Below are 19,099 nucleotides of genomic sequence, written 5' to 3'. Positions count from 1 at the left end.
AGAACAAGCAGTTGCTGAAGCTTCTGTCAGCCTCCCAGCTGTGGCCAGCGTCTGAAAGAACACCCTTGTTTCTGGTGATTTCTGCTCACCACCCCGGCAGGGTGCGCTGCCTCTCGGAGAAGCGATATTGGGGCTCAACACGACAGACTGCAGTGACATGATGTCAGAACAAACCCAGACCTCTCGCGTTATTTATCTGTTGCTGTTATAAAACACCGCCACAAAAGAGCACTTAAACTTATTTGGACTTACTGGCTCCAGAAGCAGAGTCCATCATTGCCAGGGAGGCATGGCAGCAGGCAGCCAAGGCAAGAAGCCGAGAGACCACATCTTCAACTGAAAACATGAAGCAGAGAACATGCTGGAAGTGGGGTGAGGCTAGGATCCCCCAAAGTCGACCGCTAGTGACACACTTCCTTTGCAAGGCTCCATCTACCAAAGGTTTCACAGCCCTCCCCTGGAACAGCTCCACCACCTGGGATCACATGTTCAAATACAGAAGCCTGTGGGGGACACATCTCTCCTAACCCACCACAGACCTTTAGCAGGACAGAAAATACTCACCTGAGACCAGGTTGCTTCTTACGCCTTGGGAGGTGACAGATTTGTGAGTCCATGCCCCCTCTCCTCCCTCCTGTTTTCCTTCCATTAATAAATCTCTTTCATCATTAAGCTTCTCCCACGCAACATGCTGATTTTGTTGATACTCACTTATTCTTTGTTTTCTCATCTTGCCCTGCTGAAGAAAAACGACTTGAGGCAACACACATGATAGGCACAATACTTAAGTGGGAAGCGGATCCTTTATAGTTTGGAGAAGAGAAGGGAGAGGACCTTTGAAGTAAGGATGGGTGATAACCCAATGGCCCAGAGGACAGTAGGTTTGACCTTTCTATGTCTATTGTACACTGGATGTACTTCATCTTTGCTCTTTCCCCCCTTTGCTCAGTTGTCTTGATGACTCTCCCCTCTCTCCCCCCCCCTCTGTGTGTGTGTGTGTGTGTGTGTGAGAGAGAGAGAGAGAAAGAGAGAGAGAGAGAGAGAGAGAGAGAGAGAGAGAGAGGTATGACAGCAATTGAAATAGAAAGACAAAGTGTACTGCTTGTTTTTTTTCCTTGGCACACAGTTATACTGCATGTTGGTTAAGGCCCTAGTTCCTCTATTAAAGTACACAGTGTCTGTCTGTCTGGATACCAACTGGGAGGAGGCAGTGAGAGGTGTGTCCTGCTGCCCGAAACTCGGTTATTGTGAGTGGAAGAGAAGCCCAGTCCTGGTTGTGCTGAGGAAGACAGTCAAGGAGGCACTCAGCAGCAGCCCTGTGGATGGTTGGTCAGTGCCTATGGCCCATGGCTTAAGACTTCTTGCTGTCACCTGACCTCCCTGCTCCTGCACCTTATGTGCTTACCATGCTGTTTTAAAGCCCATGGAGGAAGGGACACCACAGAGGAAGGGACACCGTGGAGGAGGGGACACGGCGGAGGAAGGGACACCACGAAGCTGTTGTCTGGCACTCTACGCATCTGCTGTGTTTCTCGACCATGGCTTCTGCCCTCATCACCCTGGTTCTTGTGCTTGGGTGCTGTTAGTATAGAGATTAATTTCTCAAGGTGAGTGGTGGCGGAGCACTCGGGAGGCAGAGGCAGGTGGATCTCCCTGAGTTCAAGGGCAGCCTGATCTACAGAATGAGTTCTAGGACAGTCAGGGTCACGTGTAGAAACCCTGTCTCAAAAAAAAAAAATAAATAAACAATAAAAAGAATAATCAAATATTCTAGCCATGGTGAAAAATATATGACCAAGCCCTTCTCCTTGAGACTGGAAAGTCTCAAAGTGTTCTCAGACAAAGTATGGGATGCCACTATGTCCACTGTTTGTCCTGCCTGTGTTGTCCTGCACTAAGGTGCTGTGCTGGGAGCCATGACCCTTCGAGGGTCCTGGTCCTCTCATTTTCTTGGGCAGTGACCTGGAAGTATTTTCCCATCCTATTTCCCCTGCTCTGTGCTTGCTGCACCTAACCCCATGCTGTGACTTGCCTGTGGGTTACCTGTGAGCACTCGGCCCACCCTGACATTGACTCTTGGTTACCTGGGAGCACTCAGCCCACCCCAACACTGACTTTTGGTTACCTGTGAGCACTCGGCCCACCCCAACACTGTCTCTGGGTTACCTGTGAGCACTCGGCCCACCCCGACACTGTTTCTGGGTTACTTGTGAGCATTCAACACTCTGTGTGTGCCCAGCCCACCTTGACACTGACCCCAGGTTTTGGCCACTTACCATTGACCTAACGCCATCACAGCTGGTAGCACTTGTGTAATGCTTTGCAAAGTGCATTTATCAGATTTGCTCACCCACTCCTCTATCATAGGATCTTAGCATTAGTTTTTGCCTATTCACAAGTGTTTTTATATTTTCAGACCAAACAGAGTGAGCTTAACTTTTTAAAATTTTCTTAGATTCTGAACATTATTTAAACTGTTTGAAATAATGACCTTCCTTCTAGGGTTGCTCAAAGGCTGGCTGACCTCAGCCATGGACATCTGCCCTTCACTAGCTTTTCTGTTTCAAATAGCGGGATCTGACAAAACCCACAGGCAGGTCTGAGGCAGAAATCAAAGACCCAGGGTAAAAAGTCACCACACGCTGGCTTGCACTGGAAGAGATCAACAATGGCTCCGGTCACCTTCTTGCTGCTGCTAGCTCTTGAAGAAGCAGTCTGCTAGAACAGGGTTTGAGGAGTTCACTTGACTCTGGGTGTGCAGCAGAAGGTCCCACAGGGAGTGGGGTTCCAGATTAACCAAGATTCCAGGGTCTACTTCTTTAGACTCTGTGTGTTAGGGGGCTGTGCACGCTCGAGGGGGTACTGCTGAATCTCAACAGTTTGTTAATAGAATGATGTGTGTGTATTTGCAGAGCCAGTCATGTTTTGTAGGTGACTTTGTCGCTCAGCTCCTTACCAACAGCCTGCAAGCAGCACTGCACCTTTGTGAGCCTGGGTTTAGTAACCAATGACAACCCGTGATGCCATGTGTGTGCTCTGCATGTGTAAGGACAAAGCACTCCTCAAAGATGAATCAGCCAGGAGGCTGCAGTCACAGAAGCCAGTGTGGGATATTTTCTGAAGTAATCAGGCTGGCCTCTTGACGCCTGTGTGTCCTGGGAGACTCACAGAACTGTCGTGATGAGCAGGTACCTAAACCAGTGTGTTATCACAGACTGAATTCTAGGTAGGGAAGACCTGGGAAAAGCCACTGCAGTCCAGCTGGGCATTCTGGATCTGGGCTATGGTCACTAACTGCAGTGTCGTTCCCAGTGAGAGGTATAGAAGGGGCCGAGCTGCTGGAGACATGGGTACCGAGGCAATTTCAGTGCTCAGGCTGGATCTCAGTTGGGGGTGGGGTGGGGCAGGAACAACAGTAAAGGGGGCAGCTTTGCTTTTCGAGAAGCACAGCAAGCAGGATGCACAAGGACTCACATCCACCCCATAGGCCCCAAGTCCCAGCCCAACCCCACAATCCCAGGCCAAAGGCAAGAGAGCAGAGGCAAGGACTCCAGGGGCCCAGATGGCACTCCAGGTTCCAGTGAAGACTCAGACTCAACAGAGATCCTTCGTGCTACAAACGTGGCAACACCTTTTTATTCAGAGTAAGATGTGTTCACATCAGCATGACAAAGTTTGTACAAAGTTCACAATTTAAAAATGAAGTATCACAGCAACTTGTGATTCCACACATTTATAGCAAAATTAAAGTGTCAACAAACCCATGCCGTGTAGTACAAAAATAAATCAAACTTCAGTTCCACAGAGAGCACAATAAATAGTTTATACAAAATTCTGTCTTAATAAATGATTACTTAAATTAACTTAGAAATGAATATGAACAATAAGTTATAATAAATATGCTCTGATGACTCACAATAACCCCATGTGGAAGGTCAGCATTCTAACATGTGACACTGTGTGATCCCTATATATAGTCACAAATAACTTTTGATTTGATATTATGTACCAACGTTACATGAGCAGCAGATTTGTGCTTAGAACCCCTCTCCATTGTACATAGGTGATAACAATAAGAATCCAAACTGATACTACCTATTACTCTACTAAAAGCATTACTACATTGGCCAAGAAGCTGCAGACAAGACGCGGTGGGGAAATGCATGTGCCGCTATGAACAGAGCTCCTCCCCGTCCCCCCCCCGGGTGAGGGCCTGGGACCATGTGTATGGCATCAGGTGACAGTAAGCACCTTGCTTCAGCTCTCAAAAAGGCAATTCTGAGCATGGCAGCTACAACTAATCGCACAACAGAAAGGGGGCGCTGGACAGAGAAGGTCCTGCAGAGCCCCAAGTAATTACATAATCTTTTCCCCAGCTAGTTATTAAAGTCCTTGTGGAAAACTGTAAGCTTTTGTACAGTGAACAGTATAAAGTGCCGCTGGGATATTCTTCTATTTATACATATATATATTTATATATATACCGAGGTTGAGTATTGTATCAGAATATTTGTCGTGAGATCCCTGTAGTCTCCCTTGGTAACCGTATTGGGTCAGCCTTGAGGGCTCCTCTACAGCCCATCCACTTCAGTGTCCCAAGGCGACGGACACAGGATTGCACACCTCCATGTGGACATATAGGACAAGGCGAGTGCAAAGAGCCGGCTGGCACGTTGTGGGGACAATGACCCTGTAAGTCCTGTTCTGCTAAAAATATTTTTTTTTTATTTTTACAAAACCCATCTTTTTATTTCATAACAAAATTTTAAAGTACTTTTGTACTTCCTGCATAACATCAAGACATGGAAGAGAGAGATGCTAATAAAAGGAAATCAAGTCGACATCGGGGAACACAACACATTGTCAAAGACTACTCAGAAGGGGGCACAGCAATCAAAAGTGGCCGTATGCATACATATAGTGCAGTCATTTGGAATGAAACCATCAAATTTCAAAGGTATCAACAAGTCTAGGATGATCTAGTTTAAAGTAAAAAAGTGCCGAAGTATATTTAGTAACTTTAAAATCTGATTGCATTCCTTCTCAGGTTAGGTCACCATAAACCAAACAAGGCTGTGCAGATGCTAGAGTCAGCTGGACACAGCGAGGGCAGAACGTGAACGTCCTTGGCCTTGGTGTCCAGAGTGTTCTGAATAGGACCAAGGCTTATTCAAAGTCAGAGTTGGGGCAGGGAGGGGGAGGGAAGGGTAGAGCTGCTTTCCCACCCGCCCAGCAGAGAATCCCATCCAGTAACCGGGACAATCAATCACAGCCGTTAGCCTTCATCCTCAGATATGAACCAAGAATAGTGAGTGGAGATGATTTATGAAAGTGAAAAGGGGAGAGAAATGCTTAAATTACCTTTTTTTTCTCAAATTGAAAAACAATCAACTTCTGCTAGGTAAGCTATATTGTGGTGACAGTTCAGAGGGGCACGGGGCTCTAGGAGAAATAAGAGAAGGGTGCTCCAAAGGTTACTGAAAATGCAAAGGAAATCTTCATGTTGTCCACCTCTGACAAGCTCCTGTGTTAACGGAGTTTCCACAGTCCCACCATGTAATGTCTAGGAGTTAATTAAAAGTGCTGTTTAAGCTGCTTTGAATCTTCTGCCAAGTTTCCATGGCTTGATGTTGTCTTACAATAAATTACTTATTTCATTTCTTATAGTTAATCCATATGCCATTTCCTTGGAATGCAAAAAACCTCATTTATTGCCCCCACCATACACCATCCTCCTAAAACAAACAAACAAAAAAGTCACATAATATTTCCAAGCATTGTTCAAAAATAAAGCATTTTTTGCAACCAATTCTTGCTATGAAACAATATGCACACAAAATGTATTTCTTAAATTCCACAAAGTCCTCCAACCTGAGGCAAAATGATAATGTCTAAAAGTGGCCAGATGGCCACAAAGTGATCATTCAAACCTGCTTTTTTTTCCTTTTTCTTTTTTTGTCCATTTCAGTTCAAAATACTAAAACATTTAATCACTAAAGCATTAAAAAGAATTTACACTCTATTTATTTTGATCAGCTTACCTCTTCAGAAATATAGAGACCCCCAAATGTGCAGACAGCAGCAGCTATAAACATTACATGGCAAATCACACTATGTCAGCTTATATGAAAACGTACAAAATGTGAATGTATCCAAAACTAGTCTGCAGGTACTATCTCGAGAGCACACAAAACCATTATGAAGTCTTGGAGCATAACACTGTTCCGACAGAAATAAATATATAACACTTTCTGGTAGGTTACAGCAGCAAGAAACAAGAGGCATCCTCTTTAAGCATGAGTCACCACTAGAGCAGCTGTTCAGACCTGAATTCCTCTCACAGCCTGCTTTATATTTTCCAGTAGGGCTTTATTTTCTGGACTCTGATAACGATCTTGATTTGTATACATTTCCGTCAAAGTAGTCACGTAAGCATCAAAATTTTGTTCATTGATTGGATCCTACGAGATATTAAATAGTAGTTCATATACAACTTTTATTTTCTGAATAGTATATTCACAAAAGCATAAAACAGTATCATAGCATAGAGCCACTGTTTCCATAATACTTAACAGGCCTACTCAGAGCACACTCAATGTTATACGATCAGCCCCACCAATGTTCCTAGTGGTTAATGGTATGGTTTCAGGGTGGTGACCAAAAAACAACCAAAAGCTGAAGGACCATGGACAATGAAACAGACATCTACTCAGTGAGGTGGACCGCGGAGGCTCCGAGGTGCTCACCTAGCTCAGTCACTTACCATGTGAGGCAGCTGGATGTTGGCGAGGCTGTGGATCAGGGACTGGCTCAGGTTGGCCAGCTCGTGCAGGAGCGACTCGTTCTGCTGCTCAATGACTTTGTTCTCCTCCTCAATCGTCTTTAGGTTGCTCTCCATTGTGGTGATCTGAAATCACATATTTGGGTGACATGTAACATAAGGCAGGCTGCTGGGAGCATGCTACACTGTCTGCGAGGGATGAGGTTGTAGGATAATGACAGAAGCAGAGGCTGCATCTTGGAGACCTGGATTTGTGTCTTCGTGTCTTTACATCTGAGTACTTGGTGTTGGCCATAGCAGCTATGGAGGTGTCCTGTCTGCTTGCTCTCCCCACTGAATGTTCTCCAGTCTGGGCACTCTTATCTGGCCATCTGTCCCTGCTGTCTTGTGGGAACCCCAGGAATCTCTAGAACTGATGTTAATTTCCTTCTGTGGTGTTACTGTCTGCTCTGATGGTGCTCTGTGTCCATGCAAGTGGTTATGGGTGTATGCACGTGGAGGCTTGACTGGTCTGTTGGTCTGCCTCCTCTTCTAAGACAGTGGTTCTCAACCTTCCTAATGTCTTTAGTATAGTTCTTCATGTTGTGATGACCCAACCATAACATTTTCACTGCTACTTCGTAACTGTAATGTTGCTAGGTTATGAATCATAATGTAAATATCTATGGTTTACAAGGGTCTTTAGGTGACCCCTGTGAAAGGACTGTTCAACCCCCAAAAGGGTTGCAACCCACAGATCTTGGAGAGATGGGGAATTGCCAAGGTCAAGGGCTTGAGTGCTAATAGCAAGGGAATCCTGCTCCATCTCCCATGGACGGGAAGCAGAGATGCTCCACACTCAGCACTTGCCATGTGTCTCCTACACTGAGTCCCTCTCTCATGAGCATCTCTATCCCTCTTTCCCGTATTTTCTCCTTTCCCCATTTTATTGTCAACTTCTAACTGCAATTGGCTTGAGTTCTAAGCTCCCACCTCTCATCTCTAGCCAGGGCCTATGACACTCTGAGAGACCCTCGGCATATCCGAGAGACAGAGCAGCAGCGTTAGTGCAACTTCTCCATGGAAGGAACATGTTTCCTTTGTCCTACGGGGACAGCAAGGGGGGATCCCTTGAAGCCATATATGTGCTTTCCTCCCTTGATACCTTGGTCAACTTTCTGTTTTGTTTTGTTTTGGTTTTATTGAGTCAGGTTAATATTTCCATCTGTGTTGGTTTGAATAAGAATGGCCCCTATAGGCTCATATAGTTGAATGCTTAGTTACCAAGGACTTGAAGGGATAAGGAGGTGTGGTCTTGTTGAAGTAGGTATGGCCTTGTTGGAGGAAGTATGTCAGGCCCAGTCCCTCTCTCCCTACCCTCTCTGCTTATGGATCAGGATGCAGCTCAGCTGCTTCTCTAGTAGGATGCCTGCCATGTCTGATGCCATGCTCTTCACCATGATGACAACGGGCTAAACCCTCACACTGGAAACAAGCCTCCAATTAAACGCTTTCCTTTAAAAGAGTTGCCGTGGTCATGGGGTCTCCTCACAGCAATAGAACAGTATTAAGACACCATCCCTGTGATACCTTGCAGGCTCCGAAGTGGATGTGTGAACAGTCACTGTGGAAGAAGGAGGCCCCAGGGGCAGCCATCCTTGGGCCATGACTAAAGACGTGTTCTTCTAGACAGCTCGATTCCTTGGAGCCAGCATATCAATCTGTGAAGGAGCCTTCCACCCTTTTCTTCCTTCATTCCTTTCTTTGGAGACAGGGTCTTATGTGGTGCAGACTAGACTCAAACTTATCATGTAGCTAAGGACAACCTTGAACTTCTGACCTTCCAAGTGCTGGTATTACAATCAGGTGTAACGATACCCAGTTAGTGTGGTGCTAGGTATGGAATCCAAGGCTTCCCGTGTTCTAGGCAACTGATCCTGAAAGTGTGATTTCTGGGATTAAAATATAATTCAAAGAGGTAACAGGATAGCTAGAGGTGTCAAACACTTCAGACAGGAGGCAGAGCAGAGGGAGGGGGTGGAAGTGGGGACAGTGACCCTGGTAGCTCCTTGAATGGATATCATGGCTTCTGGTCACATGGGTCCCCAGGATCCAACCCCTCACATTTGTGCCTAGGGCCCTATTCCCTCCTCCATGGTCCTCTACCTATGGAAACTTCTCAGGGCTCTAGCTCCACCTCTCTGTGTTGGCTTTCTCTCTGCTGTGCAATGGGTTTACACCAGTCAGCCTGACTTCAAAGGAGTGGTCAGAGCAGCCTTTGAATGGGTCAGTCTCAGGTTATGCCTAGATATACTGACCAATGTTCCCTGGCTATTTCAGATCAATTTCCCCTCTACCCTGCATTTCCCACATAAGGAAGGCTACGCATCTTTCCAGTCAGATACAGCCCATCACTTCCAGGAGCACCACCCACGAGAAGATAGAGACTCAAGCTGCACTGTTCCCCAAATAAACCAATCTCATGTGTAGATGCCACTAAGCCATGGAGGGAGCTATGGAGACTGTGGTAAGGCCTAGCGCAAGTTCTAATCTGAAAAGGGGCTCGAACTGCAGCTGTGGCCTAGAAATTCCAATCTCCAGGTGTAGACTAACACAGCTGGCCCCAGGTTGTTCAGACACACACCTGGCCCATGTGTGAGGTACCTGGACCATCCAGAAGAGTGGGACATTCAGAGGGTGTCTGGATACACAGAACTGTAACCACCTCTAAGTCTCACAGCCTGGCCTCCTTCCTCTCTACTATCTGACTTTCCAACTTCCAAGTGGGCTTTGAACTCAGTTTCTCCTGCAGACTCAGATCTCCATGTCTGAGGCCTATGGTACGGTACCATGCCCCTGGGAGTCCAATCCGATGATTAGCCCTGGCTTCCTGGTTCTTTTTCTTATTTTTCTAGCTCCCTTGTTCTTCAGATAAGCAGGAACCTTTTATACAAGGGCAGCAAGATATGTGTTTTCCTGGGGTGCTTAATATCATTGGTGTCAAAGCTATGAAACACAGGGGCCATTCTCTAAGTCAGAGTGTTACTGGGAGAGTATATGGGGAGGGGGCATCTCTTTCCCTGACCCCAGGCTTTCCCCAAAGTACTGGTCCCCAACAGTGAAGAGCCTGTACCACCTTCAGAGACAGGCTGTAGGCTGAGGCTGGGTCAGAATGTCCCTGTTTTGGACCTCAGGGAAGAACACTGGCTCTTTACTCAGATAGCATTGATCTGATCTCTGGGGACCCTCAGATCCTCTGTCTTCATGACAGGAGGTCATGAGGTTTGGGACATGTTTAAGCCAAGATGGAGGTCTTCAAAGGGCAATTACACACCACAGATTTATTCCTCTGGAGTAAGTCTCATGTCTACCTGCCTGGCCCAAGTGTTTTCCAGGATGGCCTCTGTCAGAAGGAGCTATTAGAGATCAAAGACAGTTCATGTCCCATTTTTTGAAACGCGTGTGAGCCTCTTTTGCTGCTTTCACTGGCTACTGTAAACCCAAGAGAATGACATCATTTTGTGATATGTTATGCTTGTTTAACTCACACACAGTGCCGGACAGAGCCGTATGGCAGCAGCCAAGAGCCTGGAACAGAACTATTATGACAAAGGCTGTGGGCTCCAGAAGCCAACACATTTGCTCTATGATTCCTGGCTGCTGAGAACCAAGACCAGTGTGCCATAGCTCACAGATGTGTGCAGAATATGCACAGACAGGGACATACATGCATTGTGAGGCCACTGAGGGGAGAGACCTGAGGAAGACTCCACAGCAAAGTGGTCCTCTTGCTGTTGACCACAGGAGACTGAAGTAGGATCAAGGGAGGTGTTCAGGGCTTAGACTGAGACTGAGTTACATAGAGAATTTTAGATCACAGAAAAAACAAATCACAGTCTGATGAGGTCAGAAATGTAGCAGCTGAAGACCAGCTGCAGGCTTGACACCAGTCATCGGAGCAGAGGCGAAGCTGGAAAGTACAGAGCCAGATACCAGGTTATCTCTCGTTAGCAATTTTGTCTGAGATATGATTCCTCTCTCGTGTCCTGTCATCTCTTTCTCTTTTCTTCCCCAATAAAACTGGCGAGCCCAACTACCGTCCCCAACAGGGGCAGGCTCTTTACAGACAGGTTCCAATGTGAACCACCTCCTGCTGCTCCTGCATTTTCTGTGCTAGAATGTTCCTTTGCTATCACCCATGGCATCCTCTCTTCCTCCTGAACCATCTCCCAGCCACTCAGGGACAGGTTACATCCACCTCACTCCTCCTGGCCCTGCCCCCAGGGCCTTGTTCCCTAAGTCGTAGTCTCTTTATTGTTCTTTACCAGGCATATATTCAATTTCTACATTTTCCTTGGTTCAGAGTGTGCTCAGCTCACTTTTGTAGCTCTCTGCTTGAATCTCTGTATAAGTTGTTTGAATTGATAAACAGTGGATGAGAACTGAGTTGGACTGGATGAGATGTGTTGTACTTAACTTGCTGAATTGAGACTCAGGTCTGGGAGGGCTCGGCTGGGTGCCCAACATACCCTGAGCCCCATTCCCTGTGCTGCATTGAATACAACTGAGTTGGAATAAAGTGCATTTTGTCCTTGGTCATTCTGCTGGCCCAGAGAGGTGTCTGGGCACTTAGGACCCTTGACCCAACTTTATATAGGGCCAAAGACCTAGTTATTTGCCAGAGTTAGGACCTGGCTCTTCCTGAGCAGGACTCCAGTCACCTAAGGAAACCACAACTGCTTGACTTTGTCTAGCTCTGGTTCCAGTGTGATCCTGACAGAAGTTATTTCAGCCTTAGTCTGTTTCCGGTTTACCTCCATGTTAATGTGCAGCCTAAGAGGATGCAGCAGCCTTGGGAGAAAAGTGCTTCACTCAGGATCTGAGTGGGCATGTGTGACATGTGTGTCCATGGTGCCACAGTGAGTGCCACAGTGATTGTCACGCAGGGCTGGGAAGGCTCCTCTGTTAGTAGACACTCATGCAAGTGCTCCAAGAACTTCTCACCTTGCCCTTCCAGTCGGCCATGAAACCCTGGGAATTCAATATAATGCAGGACCAGCTTCCAATCAGCCCACATGCTAAGAGACACAGGCAATAGGCAACGCTTCTTAGAAATCTTAGGAGCTTCCACCATCACTGCTGATGATGCAAAATGATCAAATAGCACAAGGGCCTAAACCCCTTGAGAGAAAACCCACATCTTTCATAGAACAGTGGTACTCTGGGAACGGCTATCCACAAACGGGTCTGGTCAGACACAGAAGCATACATAGGTAGGTGGACAACACATGGGAAAACAAAGAAACCCCACCTTCCCCAGGAGGTGCTTCAAGTCCTTCTCCAAGCAACAGCACAAATTCCTACTAGGACAGAGACTTCTTGTTAAGACAAGAACTGAGGCTGAGTTGCTAATACTAGAACTGAGGCATCATCAGGACTAGAACTCGGGTTTGTCATTGGGACAAGGATTGCAGCTCTGTGAGAAGTAGATTTGAAAGTTTCATATTGGAGCTAGCACTGGAGCTAGGGCTATGTCTGTAAGTCCAATGCTCTGAAAGTCGATACCGGAGCACCACAGGAGCTCTAGGCCACCTTAAGCACATAGGGACACACTTTCTCAGTAACAGCAGACAGCAACCACAGAGAACAAGAAGCAGGCTCCACGCTGGAGTTAGGATTGCGGCTTCACAAACTGTTACCTGAGTTCTGAGTTTGATCATGTCGGCCTCCATTTGGGAATTGGACTCATTAAGCTCCTTTATCTCTTCATCTAACTGCTTGATTTCTTCATCATTTTCTATACCTGTATTGGCAAAAATCATCATGTTAGAGCTAAAGTGCCTGAAAACATTGCAGCAGAAAGACATTGTTTTCTCTGTTCTTTTCCACATGAAATTGAATTTTCTTGGGAAATGTATCATTGAATTTATAAAGAGTCACTGTGTGCATGTCTTTTTTCCCTCATCCCAGTCTGCCATATGACCAAGGAACTAAGAGAACGTGAAGACCTTTTAGAAAGAATTTGGTAAGATAGCTTTTGTACTGATTGGTAAGAGCTCCAGCTGAATGCCCAAAGCCTTGGGATATGGCCCTTTGATGCTGGGCAGAAGTCGCTTTGCAGACCTTGCTATGCCTAGTTAGACCCCTCACCACTTTTTGTGCTTAGCACCCTACCATGCTCAGTTTTGATTCTATCATCCTGGGTACACAGGCTTCCACATGGAGCCCTAAGAAACTCTGACCCCAGAGTTCACAAGCTGGGAAGGGTGTGAACCTGACTACCTCAAGCTGAGCAGTCCAGGCCAGAGACTGCCAATATGCAAGGGCCTAGGTGTCTCGTTAGCCAGCCCTGGAGAACCCAGGCACATGACTAATGCTGTGTTAACAAAGGGCATTTCCAACATCGGGTCTGCTGTGCTCTACTGCTGGCACCTTTGTGTCATCAATGCCAATGTGACAGGGATCCTCTTGTTTAGGACTGTGTGCTTTTACACGGTTGAGGACACACAAAGTACAGAAGAATTACAGGTGCCATGACCCTCAAACATGACAGCCCTGGCCTTGTGGCTATTACTGGTCACTTGCCCCTCCTGCCGGCCAATGGGTAATAATGCAGTAGGCCAGGCCTTACAGAATCTGTTTTTAAACTTTGCAGACAGAAGGGCCCAGGATGGAGGCCAGCGACACATCAGAACACTGAAGCCTGGCTGAAGAGAGGTAGAATTTGGCCAAGAGTCCAGGAAGAGAAGAAAAAGAGACAGGTCTGTGGTGGTTGAGCCTTCGGGGCTGCTCTTGATGGGTAGAAAACAAAAAGGTTTTACTGTAAGATAGAGGGTTAAAACAAACAGAGCTGCCAACAGAGGGTGGAAGTCTGAAGCTGAGAGCTGGCTGCTCGTGCTGTCTGGATAGCGCTGTCCAGTGTGAGCTGTCCCTTCTCTAGGACATGCATGTTTGTCCCCAAGCTTCTTCATTCTCTTCTCCTTTGAACTGCCCCTTGTCTAATGGCTGCTTCCTTCACTAAGGAGTATCCTGTGGGTACAGTCTTCGAGTGAGCTACTAAGAGATGTCTGCCTTAGCGCCAGGCCTAGTCTGTAAGATGCAGTGCTCAATGTAGACATTGCCTCGCTGGAGTTCAGCACCTCTCTTCTTTCTGGCTTCTTAGTGAGCAAGAAAGTGGTGGACATTGCCTGCAGTGTCTCAATGCGAGCTCTTCGTGCTGACTGTTTGGGGCTTCAAGAAAAGAACATGCAGATGGGTCCCAGGCCTTCTGGAAAGCAGAAACTCTAGTTGACCTCCATTTCCCTGGCCTTTGTATTGGGTTGAAGGGACACCGGCTCACAGCACCTCAAGTCCCTAGGCTTGCACCACATCTATGGGTATGTCTCTGGAGAATGATGAGCCATGGGCTAGTATTTATACCTATCACTGGCAGAGAAAAGGTTCTATCAAATAATATGAAATGATAAGCAGAAAGGGTATGACTTGAGCCTACATATCTGCACACCGTAACTGTCCTTCTGCTGGGGTTAGAGGAGACAGCCATTGATCAGAGGTATAACTTATGGTCCAGGTTCTGAATTGGGATGCCATCGTGAATCCACCAGTCTGGTGTGAGGATCTCTCAGCCCTGGCTACTATATTTGTAGTGCATCCAGAGCTCTGAGTTAGGATGCGTCATACGAAAGAGGCCTCACAGTCTACCTTTCCTGCTTCAGGGTGACAGCTTCTGAGTGAGGACACTTTCTGCTCCTTGGTGCGGACACCCCACCACTTTGCAAATCTTCCACACAGGTTCTGCTTAGTGGTTATTGGAGCCAGCTTGGGTGAGTGCTGAGCCCTGGGTCTCTTATTGGAACCAGCTTGGGTGAGTGCTGAGCCCTGGGTCTCTTACTGGAACTAGCTTAGGTGAGTGCTGAGCCCTGAGTCTCTTACTGGAACCGGCTCGGGTGAGTGCTGAGCCCTGGGTTTTAGGGAGACTTAGGAGGTGCTGCCAGACACAGATATCATGGTTCTGGTCATCTCCTCAATAACTGACATGTCCTATGTGTTTCTTCTATGTGCATTTATTTATTTATTTATTTATTTATTTATTTATTTATTTATTTATTTATTGCTTATGTGTGGTGTTATGTGTAAAAGGTGTGTGTATGTGTGGAGGCTCAAGTTCTGTTGTAGATGTCTTTATTTGGTTGTTTTCTCTTTCTCCTTCTTTTTTAAAAGACAGAGTCAATGACTGAACTAGAAGCTCACTGATTGGGCTATCCGGGCTAGCCAGTGAGCTTCGGGATCTGCTTGTCTTCTTTCCTCACAGCTCTAGGGTTACAGAAGCATGCTCTCACCACTGGCTTTTCTCATGGGTCCTAGGAAGTCAAATATAGGACCTCATGCTTGAAGAGCAGAGACTACCTACCGAGCTTTCTTCCCCAGCCCTGTCCTGTGTATTTTTAAGAAAAACTCTTTAGTCCATGGGTCAAAATTAAACCCACATCCTGAAGCACATTAATGTTTCCCACAGGAAGCATCCCTTCTGCAAGGGACATCATGGCTTCATGCTCTCAGAGACACTAGTCAGTGCTTCATCTCTATGCCTGAGGACCTGGTCCCACAAGAAAACTCACCAACAGATACACAAAGAAAACACGTAGCTATACCATAAGAAGAAACTCATTTACAGTTTGAGACCCCAGACAACAAGGCAGAACATTCCTCCGTCTTGGCTTGGACGACAGGTTGGAGCATTCCTCCTTCTTGGTTTGGATTGACATTGGCACTTAGCTGCTGCCTCTCTTTGTGCTTATCTATAGATAACTCCAAACGTGCCGCAGCATTGACTCTGAGCTTGCAAATTAGTTTTAGCTGGTGGCTGAACTATGTTTATGGGATCCAAAAATCAAGAGGATAGACTATGGGGTGTGTCTAGAATCTATTGACTAATGTGGCTTAGATGGTACAAAATCCTCCCCAAGTCTCTGATCTTCCTTGGTAAACTTTGTATACACATACAAACTAGTTATCAGCCGTAGGGCTTCTTGAAGTGGGTGGACTTTGAAGATAAATTCAAGACAATCAGTTATTGAACATGCTGAGAGAGAGGAGAGGGCCGGAAGGAGGCGGCTACCCTTGTTTTGTGTCCTTAGAGCTCTAATGCTGGCTTCTAGGTTACAGGCTTAAAAAAAGGAGCCCAAGGAAAAAGGAAGGAAAGTGTGCCATGGTTTTGGTGAGAAAGCTGACCCAGTGCTGGAGATCCTGGGATATGGGATAGAGGCTAGTCTATCTGTCTCTGCTTCTGTGGTCTCAGAACAGTGGGCTAAGTCACTGATGCAGAGATGGCAGGCAGTGACATCCCACCTCTCTAAACAGCAGGAATGCTGGGGACCCCAGGGTGTGGTTACCATTGCTGGCTCGCTGCTTAATAGTCAGCATCTGTTCTCCAGACAGCTTTGCTTTCTTCATTGCTGAGGTGGCTCTTGGACATCCTGACAAGCTGTTAATAAGACAAGAGATGACTGTTAGCCATGGGCTTCAGCAGAGCCCAAGCTCTGCAGTGACAGGTGGTGTGTCAGTGTTTCTTTATCAGTTCAACTGCTATCACAGGGCTGCTGAGAAACACAGGTCAATGGTGCCGTGTGCCAGCACATACACACAAGGGCAGCATGGTCTATACATACATGATGACACTCATGGGCTGATCGTGGGTACATGGTTAGTGTCGCTTCAGGACTGGGATCTCCAGAGTGGGCATATGAAATGAGGGGACACATGCTCCTACTGGTATAACTCAGAGTTTTTGCAGCTTCTATGGGGTGATTATATTCCTTAAAAACTTGTTTCTTGTGAGCAGCATCAAATTTATGTAATAATAAGGTCCAACCCAATCTCAAACACATAAAAACAAAGTAGTGTAAGAATGTTTGAGCCAGCTTTGGTTATCATGACCCCATAGCAAGCTCCCCATTCACTCTATCCCTCTACAAACTGCTTGGGATGGAAGCAGGTATAAAGTCAACTACAATACTGTCACCATGGTTTCTGAAACCAGACTTGTTACTCAGCCAGCGGCGCAGCCTGGTTTTAAGGTGGCCCTGCCGTAATGGTTCTTCTGCATTATCCCGATTACTAGATTTGGAATTGCCTAGGAGTCACACCTCCAGTTGTGAAATACCTTCAAAGGAAGGCATTTCCAGAGTCCTAACCGAGGAAGGAAGAGTCATTCCCAAATGTCGGTAATACCATTCCACATACCAGAATTCTAGACTAAACAAGAAAGGTTTTAGAAGAAGGAGACAGCTGAGTGCATTCCCTTTTCTCTGCATCCTGATGTGCCCAGATGTGAGCAAGTTCTCACCCCCACAGCCTTGAACAGCTGCTGCCACCATGCCTTCCCTTCCATAATAGACTGCTTCCTCAGGACCATGAGCCAAAGTAGGTCCTCCCCTCCCCCCCGCCAGTTTCTCTTGGTCACAGTAATAAATATATGGCTCTCTCACCAGAGGTAATTCTTTAATTACCATGCCTAATCTAGTTCCAGCCTAGCTCTCCACTGCACCTCTGATGGGACCTTTGCAGAGAGGCTCTCCTGGCTGAGTGTCTGCTGGAGCCAGAAAGGCATGTCCTTTATACAGAGCTCTTCTCCATGGACGGAATATGTGGGCCTCCTCATGCCCACCAAAATACAGGCTCTTCCGCAGGCAGTGCAACAGAGAAAGGAGGACCACACCGGGAAAGGAGGACCCCATCCAGCAGTCACAGGCCATCACCTACTTATGATTCCTTCAAGGCCCCCAACCATGTACAGACCCCAGTAAGGTTCTGAAATCAGACAGCAGTGGGGTGCTGAAACTGAAGTTTCCCATTGTCTTGATAAAGTCACCTCTGACTGTGCGCTTCAGACTCATATTATAAATGAAGAGCAGTGGAAGACTTGTGAAGCCCCTCCCCCCCAAAGTAAAACCTTGCCACGTTGGCCTGGGTATGGTGGCACATTCCTATGATCCTAGCACTTGGAAGGCAGATGTAGAAAGATTAGGAATTCAAGAACAGTTCCAGTCACAAGAAGAGGTCAAGGCCAGTTGAGGAGAGACTAAGTCCACTGCTTAGATTTCTCCCTCTGGGGGGCGGGCCTGCAGGCTCCAGGAGACTGCTCTTGTCATGTTTTCCTACTGAAAAGCCAGTCTCACACCACCTTTGCTGCTGCTGCTGCTACTCATATGGAACGGCCACAGTCCCATTCCCTTGGCCCCTTCATGTGCTTGGAAAAATGCAATGCCCGGTGTACAGGCGAGAGTATCATTGTGTGCTTGTACAAACACGAGGTGTTGGATGAGGCCACTGTCATGGGACCCTGCAACTGCTTTACAGTTAGATTTCTCTGGACAATTAGAAAGACCTCACTCTGAAATAACAGAAGTCTCCTGCAGCCAGACACTGCAGCAACTGCTTGCTCACAGTTACATTATCAGCACCATTTCTGCGCATAATCATAAGCACCGAGCTCAGATATGACCAGCTTTGCTGGGGTGGGGTATCGTTTACAGATTTGCTTGTAACATACATGTAATGCCTGGGGTATGCCACTGTATGGCTCATATTATAAATGAATAATAATAAATATAAATGATAGGTATGGCATCCCAGGGACAAGAGGCCTCAGCCACAGTGTGATCTGTGGGATCTCTGTCAGCCGTTGGCGAGGATGTATTATGGGCATGTGTTGTATAGAGCTGTGCTGGTTCACTCGTGAAAGGAGAGTAAAGTCATACTAGAACTGGGCGTATGTTTAATGACTGCAGTAACTTCTACACATTTCTGAATTAGTCTTGCTAGTCAGTTCCTGAAATGAGAGCTTCAGGTCTGATGTCTGATGAAGCTACCCATCCCCAGTGCCAGGGCAGGTCGGACAGGGGCATGAGGAGCTAGTAAAGCTTCCTGCAGATATTCCCAGGACTGTGGTTATGGACAAGGACAGCACCTTGCTCCAGCCTCAGGCCTGGCTCAGCCCCACAGAGCATGAATCTACCAAATTATGGCAGTTACTATCTTCTCCCAGGCTTTCTTGCATCTGATTTTCAGGAAGCTGGACAGAGAGTTTCAGAGCACAGAGTGCTGGGTTCCAGAGCTCTGCCTCTTTTCCTCACTGTGTACCCAGACTGCTGCCTCAGGATACATCCTAAGCCACCTGTCATTTTTCACGGTCACCTTCCCTGGGGCCCATGTATGTCTCCTAATGGAACTGCAGGGCTTAATCTAACACAACACACACCCTGTGAAATGGTTCTGAGACCTCAGCTTGTTTCTTCAGATCCTTAAGACCAGTGTTTCCTAAGTGCCCACGCTGTCAGC

At 46.8% G+C, this 19,099-nt stretch overlaps 1 protein-coding gene across 7 annotated transcripts in view; it reads right to left on the bottom strand.

Annotated features, from left to right (window-relative positions):
- Nucleotides 1-5,708: 5,708 nt before the first annotated feature.
- Myt1l (myelin transcription factor 1 like) overlaps nt 5,709-19,099 on the bottom strand; it is a 137,672-nt gene continuing 124,281 nt past the window's right edge. For 4 of the 7 annotated variants that reach the window (XM_038319053.1, XM_038319054.1, XM_038319058.1 and 1 more), the window contains 4 exons: nt 16,153-16,244; nt 12,460-12,563; nt 6,764-6,907; nt 6,321-6,461 (listed from right to left, as the gene is read on the bottom strand). In XM_038319053.1, coding sequence (XP_038174981.1) covers nt 6,321-6,461; nt 6,764-6,907; nt 12,460-12,563; nt 16,153-16,244 — 481 coding nt within the window. Of the gene's footprint in view, nt 5,736-6,320; nt 6,462-6,763; nt 6,908-12,453; nt 12,564-16,152; nt 16,245-19,099 lie in introns of those variants that run through there. The other 3 variants (XM_038319056.1, XM_038319057.1, XM_038319052.1) reach the window with 3 other exon arrangements.

Source organism: Arvicola amphibius, chromosome 2 (assembly GCF_903992535.2).
Source record: "Arvicola amphibius chromosome 2, mArvAmp1.2, whole genome shotgun sequence".
NCBI lineage: Eukaryota > Metazoa > Chordata > Mammalia > Rodentia > Cricetidae > Arvicola > Arvicola amphibius.
The sequence above is the reverse complement of the archived record's forward strand: the minus strand, read 5'-3'. Positions and strand labels throughout refer to the sequence as shown.